The sequence below is a fragment of the Loxodonta africana genome, chromosome 22, assembly GCF_030014295.1.
Source record: "Loxodonta africana isolate mLoxAfr1 chromosome 22, mLoxAfr1.hap2, whole genome shotgun sequence".
NCBI classification, from domain to species: domain Eukaryota; kingdom Metazoa; phylum Chordata; class Mammalia; order Proboscidea; family Elephantidae; genus Loxodonta; species Loxodonta africana.
Window position 1 is genome coordinate 67,578,116 of NC_087363.1, and position 12,458 is coordinate 67,590,573.

Genomic DNA, 12,458 nt, shown 5'->3' on the forward strand with positions numbered 1-12,458 from the left:
ATAAAAAATGAGGGAAACCCTCAGTGGGATGTATTGGTGCAGTAGCTGCAGCAGTGGACTCAGGCATACCAATGATCATGAAGATGGCGCGGGATCAGGCAGTGTTTCTTAAGGTCATCAGGAGTAGGAGCCAATTCAATGGCAACTCACAGCAACGACATTACCGTTAGTACTTATTGTTAAAAATACTTTATTGTATTTTTGGTGAAAATACACAGCAAGACTCGCTCCTATTCAACTATTCTTATACATAATGTTTTAAGATATTGGTTATATTCTTCATATCGTGTCCACAGTTTATTGTTATTTCATCCCATTAACTTAGTTTCACTGACCTCCAAACTTATGTGTGCTTTAGAGTAACTTTTGTCCGTTTGGTTTCATATAGATAATTTCTTGAGAGTGCAGTATTCAAGGGTGACATTTTTTACTTTTCGAGCTAATCTGCTGTTTAGTGCAAAGGTGATTTCAGAGGTAGTTTTGCTTCAAGGTTTAAAGAATATCTCAGGGTAGTAGTCTCAAGGATTCCTCCAGTCTCAGTGGGTCCAGTAAATCTGCATACTTTAAGACTTTGATGTTCTGTTCCACATTTTTCTTCTCTTCTGTCAGGATCCATCTATTGTGTCTTTGGTCAGAATATTTGGTAGTGGTAGCTGGGCACCATCTAGTTCTTTTAGTCTCAAGGTAGAGGAAGTAGTGGTTCATGAAGACAGTCCTGTAGTCTGGTTCCTTCTCTGATTCTTGGGTTTTCGTTTTTGCTTTTGCTCCAGACTAATAGAGACCTATGGTTGTATTTTAGATGGCCACTCAAAAGCTTTTAAGACCCCAGACACTACTCATCAAACTAGGATGTAGAACATAAACTTTTAGAACTTTATTATGCCAATTGACTGAATTGTCACACGAGACCATGACCCTAAGTCTTTAAGAAAATGAATCCCGTTTGGTTATATCTAAGAAGTCTCTGCATCTGTAGCCCCTGTTTTATTATATGTTTTTTTTTTGTTGTTGTTGTTATTGTTACAAAATTGTATATAACATAGCATTTGCCACTTAATCCTTTTCCTTGTGTGCAACATAGTGGTATCAATTATTTTAGTCAACTGTGCAAACTTCACTGACATTCAGTGCCACCTTTCCCATCACTGTAAACAGGAAATGACTACTACCTAGAAAATGATCTCCCTCACCCCGTAACCACCAGTGAACATTGGTCTCTGTATATTCACCTATTCTTGTCATTTCATGAAAGTGAGATCATATAGTATTTGTCCTATTATGATTATTTTGCTCAGCGTAATGTCCTCCAGGTTCATCCACATTGCAGAATGATTTCTTTATGGCTGAGTAGTATTCCATTGTATGTACGTACCACGTTTTGTTCATCTGTTCATCTGTTGACAAGCACTTAGGCTGTTTATTATTAGCTATTGCTGTTATCTTCCTGGCATGAGAGAAACAGTGTAAAAGAATGATATTATTTCATCTCAAGGAGTCTACAGTCTAGTTGGTAGACTGATTCTAACCAGTTATAAATATAGTGAGAAAAACGCTTTCATGTTAGTACATAAGGGCCACGGAAACATTTAATACTGTCTCTTCTGTGACCACCCTCCTAGCCCAGATAAAATCCTTACATTGAAAATTTACTTGTAATACACAGGGATTATACTATTCTTTCTTGATTGCCCACGTAAGTGTGGATAATGATGTAACTCTTCGTGCTTTTTTTTAAGGTATTGCCATCAGAGAGTCAGCAAAAGTAGTCGACCAAGCCCAAAGGAGAGTGTTGAGGGGAGTTGATGACCTTGACTTTTTCATAGGGGATGAAGCCGTAGATAAACCTACATATGCTACCAAGGTAATGTTCTACCCAGAAATTGCACCTTCCCTATAAGTGTATATTTAGAGCAGTATAGTAAATAATACAAAGTGGTAGACTGTCTAGAAATTGTATTTGTGAATTGTGAGATGTAGTTTTATTCTTACATTTGAGTAAAGGGTTTTGTTGTTGTATTTTTGAGCAGAGGTATTTCTGATGTGGGAATGTGAATTAACTATGCCCCAGAATGCAGAACGAATTCAGGGAGTGCTTGATTGTATATGAGAGCAAAGCCTGCTTCTGTGGAATATTGCAGGTTGACTAATTAACCTGTCATATGTGAAAAATTGCAGACTGATTAATTTAAAAGAAATACTACAATTTTTAACTAGATATTTGTTCTTAAAAAAAAAAAAAAACACCGGTTAGAATTAACTTGCATGAGCAAGCGTATCCTCCACATTGAATTTTACCAGTAGAGACTTTTGAAAGTTTCTCCAGAAGGATTCTGTGGTGAAATTGGATAATGCCTTTTTAATTGTGTTTAAGATGTGCGGGCTTCAGTAGCAACCTTGGCAAGACTTATTGACTACTAGGAGTAGACACCTCCGCCCCCTCTGCCCTCTCTGATCACATACTTTGTCCTGACCCCAGGCTTGCAATTCTCTCCTGGCAGAATGTCTTCCCGTTTTTAAAAACTTAGTTCAAGAGAGCTATGAAGCTTCCTTTATGAAGCTTTTCCTCAATTCCATTTCCGTTGCTGGGAGTAGAATTCACTTCTACTTTCTTTGTGCCTTCACTATGCCCTGTACGTGCCGTAGGTATTTTTGCTTATAGGTTAGTCTCCTCTTACAGACTGTAAGTCCCTTGAGTTCAGAAATCTTACCTGTTTTAGTGTCTCCCTGCCTTGTATAGCATGTGACATACAATGCTATTGAATGAATAAATCCAGATACGAATTTATGCATTTGAACTGTTTGAATATTACCAAACTTGGGTGTGTGTGTGTGTGTGTGTGTGTAGAAGCTAAAAAGCAAATTTGTTTATGTCCTTCCTCTCTAACATTAAAATGTTTTAATGTCTTCCCATTATCTAGTTGCTAATATCTATAGTATCAGGGTAGGAGGAATGGAAGAAATGATTTAATGACATTTAAAGCAAATGAAAGTTGTTTTGTAAGTTGTTAAAATATCTATTCAGTTCTCTTTTGAGTAAATTCTTTCCTTTGTTAGAGCCTCATTTCATTATGTCTGTTGTCTGTCTGTGTCTCATTATATTTTCATTGTACCCATTATTTTTGTCTTACTAACATTAGAGCACCACTATTACAAAGACATTTATTATGTGCCTAGGTACTGGTACTGTTTTAAGTTATGAGCATGTTAATTCATTTAATTATTATAATGATCTCCATTTTACAGATGATGAAACTGAGCCACAGAGAGATTAAGTAATTTGCCCAAGATCACACAGCTAGTAAGTGGCAGAACTGGGATTCAAACCCAGGCAATCTGGCTCCAAATTCTATACTCTTAACAGCTTCTTCCTGAATTATTTTCGCTGCCAGGGTGTTAAAGCATATTATTATTCGTTCATGAACTGGCCCTTTTTCCTATGCCTGTCTACTCCTCAAAGTGAATCTTCTGGTAGATTGTCTGCATTTTTTAAATCTGTCACCCCATTGTTAAGGTGATTCTTTGTACTTAGGTAATGTACTAGGGTAGAATATAAATAATAAGGCAACTTAACCTGTTTTTCAAGTGCCTGTTATTTTTTACAAGGAGTGCCGGTGGCCAGTGGTCAAAGCACTTGGCTGCTAATTAAACAGTCATCAGTTGGAACCCACCAGCTGCTCTGTGATGTGGTAGTCTGCTTCCACAGCCTTGGGAACCCTGTGGGGGGCAGTTCTACTCTGTTCTATAGTGCTTCTGTGAGTTGGAATTGACTTGACAGCAGTGGGTTTGGTTTGGTTATTTTTGACATGAATTAACACTAACTTCATGAAAAGAAGAATTTTTTTTTCCAAAAGCACACTCATTCTTCTGTGCCCATCCTGTGAAGTCTGCTGTGGTGGACTGAAGCTTGACCTGTTGGTGTCTCTTCTTTCAGTGGCCAATACGACATGGTATAATTGAAGACTGGGACCTTATGGAAAGATTCATAGAACAAGTGATTTTTAAGTATCTTCGAGCAGAACCTGAGGATCATTATTTTTTAATGGTGAGTAACTGGAACCAAGAGGAATATATTAACTAAGAAGAATTTATAATTCCAAATTACTGAGATTTTAAATTGAAGATATTCTTCTTGAGAGCGTTTTTCGTTCTTTCTAAAGATATTTGTATGAATCAGGTTATTTAGGCTCAACAAAAATGGCCTAAACCACAAGAGGTTTATTATCTGCCAAAACGAGAAGGCCAGAGTTGGGTGGTTGCAGGGTGGGTTATTTCAGGAGCTCAGAGATGCCATGAAGGATCTGAGTTTTTCCATCTTTTGCTCTGCAGTACTTACTGTGTTAGGCTGGCCTCTTAATGTTGGTTCCTCTCGGGTGTCGGGATGGCTGCCAGAGTTCCTAGTATTACCTCTTCATGCATCTGCATGCAGAGATAGAAGAAGGGACCTTTTTTATGCACATCACTTTTTAAGAATTAAGAAACTCTTTCCCAGAAGACTTGCCTCATTTGCCTATGCCTATCACTAGCAAGGGGGATGGTATTATCTTGACTGGCTTAGATTAATCAAGATTCTCTGCCTGGGGCTGGGGCGGGGGATCCGCCTCTGATCACCTAGGCCCTGGGAGGATAAGTAACCAAACCAGATGAGGGCTCCAACAGCAAGGAAGATGGCAAGAGGAATGGATTTGGGTAAACCAACTGTACTTTAATATCCTTGTGAAGTATCCAGATAACTATTATTATTTCCATTTATTATTGCAGAGGAAACTGAGTCAAACTTTTTTTTTTTTCTTCAGAGTTTAAATCTTACTGTAAAATAAAACCGAGCCAAGTTACGGGCCTTCATTATGGTATTTAATTGATCTTATTCAAACAGAATAAAACATCACAGGGAAATGAGGAAGTATCTCCTAGTTATGGGTTGTAGTTGTTCTACTCACAATAACATATTTCATCCCAGGGAATGCTCCTGTGAAGTTAAAATTAGTTGCATGTACAAAATGCGTGCTTTATAGAGAGCCATTTCATGGAACATAATTTGAGTGTTAAAGCCTACATAATGTAGTTTTGGAGTTCTCTATACAAGTACATTGTCAAATGGTCCAATCCATTTATGTAATTCTTTCTAATGTTAGAATATGAAGTATTTTTTAGAATTTTCTAATTTAAAATGTATTAACCACAAGGCTATTATAGTGGTTAATCGAATCTATGTACAGTATTTAGCATTTATTAACGGTAGTCCTAGAAAGTGCTCAGGTTTTTTTCAGCTATATCTTTATAACTAGGAATTGCCAAGTATGAGTGCCGTGTTTTGCAGGCCTCTCTGTGTATTTTTCCATTCTGGGCATCTACGGTGGTTCATATAAACTAAATGGAGCCAGGAAGCTGACAGTGTGTGAGTGGCTCTGTCTTTATAGCCAAAACAAACCACAGATTATTCCCACCTGTCAGATTTGGCATTTTTTCTTCTCTAGGACCTGTTAGATAGAATTTTAGGATGAGGCACTCTTCCCAGCTGCTTTATTCTGTGTGTCCCAGCTGCCTCACCAGGGGTTATCGCTTACTTTCCACTTAGAAAGCCACTGATCTTAGGCCTGGGGACCAAATGCAGACACAAGGACCCAGCCCACAGGAAATTTTTACTGAAAGAAGATTTAGCTGACACATATAAGCTAGTATGATATAACCATTTGCCAGGAAGCAGTTGGAGATGTTCGTTCTGAATGTGGAAAAGCTAAACTTCATTTTCCAAAAATGGGTACCTGCAATGAAAGTTCAAAAAATAATCAACTTTATTAAGTCAAAGGGGAAGCAAATACTGTATTGTATGTTTTGTGCTGTGAACTCTGCAGGCCAGGTTCATTGCATGACGTGATTGAGGAAGTTATGGAAATGGTAAATTTCTTTCATGCTTGCGCTGTCAATCCTCAACTGATAGAATAGTAAAGGGGAGCAAGGTAGAATATGGAGATACACGGCCAAGACACAGAAACTGATGAAAACATTGACTGAACCGCTGCATCAGGTAAAGGCTTTTTGGGCATAAAAAAGTCTGAGTGATCCAAATTAGGGGTCCCTGAGTGGCTCACAAAGTTGTCCTCTCTGACTGCTCTGACCAGTCATCTGAACGTACTGGGTTTGAAAGTACGGGGTGAAAGTTAATTACTGCTGGGTTGTTTCAAGGAGGCTCAGATATGCAGACTTATGCTAGGCATGTGGCTTGAGAAGGTGGCAGGTGGAAATAGTGCTCTGTCCTCCGATACTGAATTGCCCAGAGCTCAAAACAGAATCATGTATTTCAAAGAATTCCAGTGCTCTTGAGTAGAAATTAAGTGATACTTTCAGAAGAGATTTTTAGACTCTGAATTGGGCAGGAAAGAGCAAGCAGCACATGCAAATAATCACAATGAGAGTTTGGTGATGATGAGAGTGGATTAGTTTAGGAAGACTAGAGGGCCTAGTGGAAGTGGGGAGTGACAGGGAAAGGAAGTGTTGGATAGCAAAGCATGGTGGTAGGCCATAGAGCAGTATGTTCAGATTGTGTTTTAGAAGGAATGGGTAGGAGGAGGACAAGACTGCTATCTAAGATTCCTTGTGAGAATCCAGATGAGAGATGATGAGTGCCTGAATTAAGATCACGGCAATAGTAATGAAGAGAAATGGGTGTAGGGGAGTTAAATCTCAGGTAGGGGTTGGGTTCTTAAGACTGTGCGAGGTGAAAATTATTTATAATCAGAATTACCCATGAAAATCTCTCAAAAAAGGTGCATATCAGAGACTAACGTAACATCCCTCAATAAGTGCAAAGAAAACTAACTTTAGCATGGAGGAACTTTGTTGCACACTAGCTGAGGTAGTTGACTTGTGTTTGGGGGCACTGTACAGTGGAAAAGCATGTACCTTCTACTAGAATTGTCCTCAGTTCAGCAGTGCACACATACTTTGAGTGTATGTAGAAAGAAGTTGAGCCCACCTGAGGGGAATCAGATTCATAGAGCAAATATTCATTAAGCAGAATGGGAGCAGACTTGTCATTTCTCTTGCCCTGGCACCTGGCTTCCTTGTCCTGGCCTGTACTCTCACACACTTGTCCGTTCTTTCATTTCTTGATGTACCTATCTTTGGTTAGAGTAAGTTACATGCATGTAGTGGAGATTGACAAGAGGTAACAGGCCCCAGAGATTAGAATTGGTGGCAGTTAAAGGAGAGGAATCTTGGACGACTCAGATTTTTGGACTGGGCAGTGTGTAGATGGTGACATGATTGGTCAAGATGGGAAACAAGAAACTCACTTTAAGGGAGAATGAAGAAGGAGAGTTTAGTTTTGTACGTGCTGAAGTCTAAGGGTACCTGTGGACTGTACTAGTGAAGAAGTCTAATAGGCTATAAAGGCTTATTTATCATCTAGGTGCAGGCTCTGAGCTGCAGGTAGTGATTTCAGGAGTCAGTGGAGTTTACATGTTGAACACAGAGTGAAATTTCACTCTGATTACCCAAAATAAAACATATCATTCTTGGTATTTTAGAGATGAGTGTATGAATCCATGGTCATCTTGAAATCTCTAGGTAAAGTTCAGGTTCTAGCTCTGTGAAAGAGCTTTTTCATGAACCTACCTGGTAAAATTGAAAATTTATAGTCACTTACTAGAAGTGATGTAAATCTGAATCAGAATTACAGTTTGTCCTGACTTAGTATAAATAGTTCCCTTTCTGGTCCTGCCCTATCTGGTGCAGTATCCATGAGCCACTGTAGAGTTGGACTTACTTGGGTTTGCTAAGTCAGTTACTACCAGCCCATGTGCTTCCCAGCTTCCAGTATACTGGCATCTCCTTTCCCATTCTTCCTGTCCTTGAGGATTTATATTTTTAACAAAGGTTTTTTTGAGGGATTTGGAAATAGAGCAAAATTAGGTGCATGTGTTCAGTTTGTTATCTTTATCCAGAAATATGGAATTGATTTTCATGGTGATATTTTATCATTGGTATGAATAAAAATGTTTATGTAGCTTGCCGTCATGTGATGTTCTAATCGTATGCTTTAGTTTAAAAAAAAAAAAAAAGAAAGAAAGAAAAACTTGATATCCCCAATGTAGATCTAGTTCTAAATGATGGTTTGGAAGTTCTATTTAAATTGGTCTCCCAAAGGAATGATTACTGGTGGCAGACACAGAAGAAATGGAGGATTGAGGAAGAAATGGGTTTAATGTCATGGTTCTCAGAGCTCATGAGAATATGGCCTTAATGATGCTGAATTTGACTCAAGAACCAGAACCCAATTAATATTGTGAACATTCTCTGAAATGGAAATACATAGATTTAATTTATTTTTTGTACACTAGTCTGTAATTTCTCATTAGAATTAACTATCAAAGACATGGCACATTTCAAGTCTATGACGGAGCTCACCAGTGTTCATCAGTGGTTTTATTAGGTGAATGCTTGAAAGTGTTCAACATTAAATTCAGTGTACTTCACAGTGTTTGCAAATACATTATTAGCAATTCTTAAGTATTCCAAATCAAGCAACGTGGAGTACAGAAGGCTTGCTCTCAAATAACTCTCCTCAGATGACATGGAGACTGAAAGAAGCCTGTGTATTGAGTCCAAGTCTCTTACCAACAACAACCATATCATCACTGGTGAACTCATATGAGGAAACTTGAAGGTTGAGAGGTGCGAGCCTCTTCCTGATCGATCTGTCGGACGCATCATAGTGTGACCCATGGCAAGGCCAGCGATAACCACCCAAATCTCGTGCATTTGCAGTGGGTGTACAACCAAGATGGGTGCCAACACCTATCAGGATAACCCATTCAAGTTTCTTTACTCATTCTCAGTCATGCCATAGGTCCCTCAACTGGGATACTTCAACGGCAGCTACCTGCTCAATTTCTTTCTTGGTTCTGTGACGCACAAGCAGAGGTTTGCCTCTCCATTTGGAGGGCGTGTTCTTCTGGAATATTGGATAACTTGATTTTGATTTTCGGCATGGCCAACACATCACCTGAAGCACTCATGCTGGAAACAAGCTGGGAGACCACGTTCTTGGCAGCATATGGGACACACACAGTAGTTTGCAGTTACCAAATATGAGAAGCCATTTCTAGCCTCACTGCTATTTTGAAGACTTTGTATTATCTAACACTTCCATGGGATGACAGTGAAGTGCCAGGCACTTTGATGTCTGTCTGGGAATAACAAACAGAAGCAGGAACTTTGAGGCCCCAGGTGACCAAAGGCCAGCCAGTGGCCTGCTTGCTCAGCGACTCCTGTCACAGGAAGGGCCTCTTCAGGTCCAGCACAGGTGGCTCCAAGATGATGGGCACCAAGGCCTGCACCTGGGGCCACAGTGTGCCTGCCACCCCACGGGACGTGGCTGACAGGACGAGCACAAATGAGCCCCAGCAGGGCGCTGGCTGACAACATGGTGACAGCTTCTCCAACAGTCAAGCTGGTCACAGGGACGACCTTCCACCTGTTGCGTTGGAAATACACAGATTTTAATGTAAATTCTTCAAAGATGGTGAATTGTTTTTGCCAATAAGTAATAGAGATCTGAAAAACAGTAGGTTAAACAAATTAGGGATTTTATTTCAAAGGAGTCTGGCGCTGGTATGACAGCTCCCTGGTGTCATTAGGGATTTTTTTTTTTAACTCTTGTATCCTTAGTAAATGGTTTCCATTTAAGGATGCCTCACAATTGCAAGTTGGCTACTCCAGCTCCAGTCATTATCTCTTCCTTCCAAGAAGGAAGAAGGTAGTAAGGGCAAAAGGAAGTCTATCACTTGAGTCTACCCTCCGCCTTGTAAGGAGCTTTCCTAGAAGACATATCCATGACCAGAACTTATTCACATACCCACTCTTATCCACAAGGAAGTCTGGGAAATTCTTTTTGTCTGGGCCTGCTGCCTCCTCCTATAATAGAACAGGGCTCTGTCAGGAAGGAGGGGTGAATAGATATTGAATAGGTAATTCTCAGTGCCTTAATGATGTGCCTCACAGGTATAATGACAATGGCAAAACAAGAGTTTGACTGCTTTCACAAGTCTACTCACGTGGAAAGTGTCATCTGTGCTAGGGACTGAAAGGGTCAGGGAAGAGTTGTGTCAGGATGTGCTACGTCTCCTTGTGCCCTGTGGTGCCATCTTGCTTCTGTTAAGCTTCTCTGTCTATGAATAAGTAAATCAGGAAGTCGTATTAGGAGCTTGTAATGTCTTTTCCTGTAGGTTTTAAACCAGTGAAATGTTGCAGAATTTAACACCTCATGTGAAGATTTTTTTTCTCATCATTGTAGTACTGTAAGTGAGTATAAATCATGTAAAAACATGGCTGGCAAGATTAAATAAAAACATACTAAATGTTAATAATAACCATGTTAATGTGATAGGATTACGAAAAGTCCCATCGATACCTTTAAATTTTCTATATCATACAGTATGTACTTACAGCACTTATAGTACGTATTACTTATAGTACGATATAGAAAGATACCATAGTTATAGTAAGATATACTTATAGTACTTTTAGTATGTACTTATAGTACATCTAGTAAGTACTTGTATTTATAGTATAATATAGAAAGATACTTACAGTACATATTATAGTAAGTACTTAAAAAAATTTTTTTTTACTTACAGTGTTATATTGTGATATAGAAAATATAAAGATATTGATAGAACTTTTCATAATCCCATCACATTAACATAGTTATTATTAGCATTTAGTGTATTTTTACTTAATCTTGTCACCATGTTTTTACATGATTTTATACTCATTTTGTATCCTCCCCATTTTCTTTCACAGCTTTCATAACACTGATTTCCTGTCCTTTTAGCAGTTCCACTATTTTTAGACATTCAAGAACCACTATTTTTAGACGTTTAATTTTGCATCTAATTTCTTGATTTTGTAAGAGACAGTGTAATTTCTGCATGTCCGGTTTTCCTGCCTATATTTAGAGCATTTTTTATTAGAACGCCCAGTGCTTGACTGCGGGATTCAGAAGTATTGATCGTTTACGCCCTCACACTGCCACTAGCCGCGTGCAGCAGGGACAGCCCTCACACTGCCACTAGCCGCGTGCAGCGGGGACAGCCCTCACACTGCCACTAGCCGCGTGCAGCGGGGACAGCCCTCACACTGCCACTAGCCGCCTGCAGCGGGGACAGCCCTCACACTGCCACTAGCCGCGTGCAGCGGGGACAGCCCTCACACTGCCACTAGCCGCGTGCAGCGGGGACAGCCCTCACACTGCCACTAGCCGCCTGCAGCGGGGACAGCCCTCACACTGCCACTAGCCGCGTGCAGCGGGGACAGCCCTCACACTGCCACTAGCCGCGTGCAGCGGGGACAGCCCTCACACTGCCACTAGCCGCGTGCAGCGGGGACAGCCCTCACACTGCCACTAGCCGCGTGCAGCGGGGACAGCCCTCACACTGCCACTAGTCGCGTGCAGCGGGGACAGCCCTCACACTGCCACTAGCCGCGTGCAGCGGGGACAGCCCTCACACTGCCACTAGCCGCGTGCAGCGGGGACAGCCCTCACACTGCCACTAGCCGCGTGCAGCGGGGACAGCCCTCACACTGCCACTAGCCGCGTGCAGCGGGGACAGCCCTCACACTGCCACTAGCCGCGTGCAGCGGGGACATTCCTCACACTGCCACTAGCCGCGTGCAGCGGGGACAGCCCTCACACTGCCACTAGCCGCGTGCAGCGGGGACAGCCCTCACACTGCCACTAGCCGCGTGCAGCGGGGACAGCCCTCACACTGCCACTAGCCGCGTGCAGCGGGGACAGCCCTCACACTGCCACTAGCCGCCTGCAGCGGGGACAGCCCTCACACTGCCACTAGCCGCCTGCAGCAGGGACAGCCCTCACACTGCCACTAGCCATGCGCAGGGGGGCCGTTTCTAGCCGCGTGCAGCAGGGACAGCCCTCACACTGCCACTAGCCGCGTGCAGCAGGGACAGCCCTCACACTGCCACTAGCCGCGTGCAGCAGGGACAGCCCTCACACTGCCACTAGCCATGCGCAGGGGGGCCGTTTCTAGCCGTGTGCAGCAGGGCCGTTTCACTGGTGCCCGTGTCAACCTTCATTGTCATCACTTTTGATTATTGATTAAAAATCTCAACTTGTTTTTAACGGGCATTTTTGATAACTTTTGGACCTTACCCAGTTTTCCACATTAGTTGTATTTCCTTTTTTGTGAATTGCTTGTTCATGCCCTGTGCTGTTTTACATACCAGCGTTCACTGTTTCCTTATTGCTCTGATTCCTGTGAACTTTTTAAATGAACTCTTGCTATAATTAAGATAGGAAGAAGCATGCTTTTGCCATCCTCGTACTAAATTTTTTTTCTCAGTTGATCTTTTGAACATCTGTAATTTTTTATGTAGTAAAATCTCTTTTCCTTTGATGCTTATATTTCGTTCATTCCCATCTGAGATTTATTTGCAAT

The 12,458-nt window shown here is 41.3% G+C and overlaps 1 protein-coding gene and 1 pseudogene across 14 annotated transcripts in view; one reads left to right on the forward strand and one right to left on the reverse strand.

Annotated features, from left to right (window-relative positions):
- Positions 1–12,458, forward strand: part of ACTR3B (actin related protein 3B) — a 178,991-nt gene that overhangs the window by 54,649 nt on the left and 111,884 nt on the right. For 10 of the 14 annotated variants that reach the window (XM_064275112.1, XM_064275101.1, XM_064275104.1 and 7 more), the window contains 2 exons: positions 1,737–1,861; positions 3,932–4,042. In XM_064275112.1, the coding sequence (XP_064131182.1) occupies positions 3,971–4,042 (72 nt within the window). In that variant the 5' untranslated portion in view covers positions 1,737–1,861; positions 3,932–3,970. Of the gene's footprint in view, positions 1–1,736; positions 1,862–3,243; positions 3,299–3,931; positions 4,043–12,458 lie in introns of those variants that run through there. The other 4 variants (XM_064275107.1, XM_064275106.1, XM_064275109.1 and 1 more) reach the window with 2 other exon arrangements.
- Positions 8,564–12,096, reverse strand: LOC135228508 (cytochrome b-c1 complex subunit Rieske, mitochondrial-like; annotated as a pseudogene).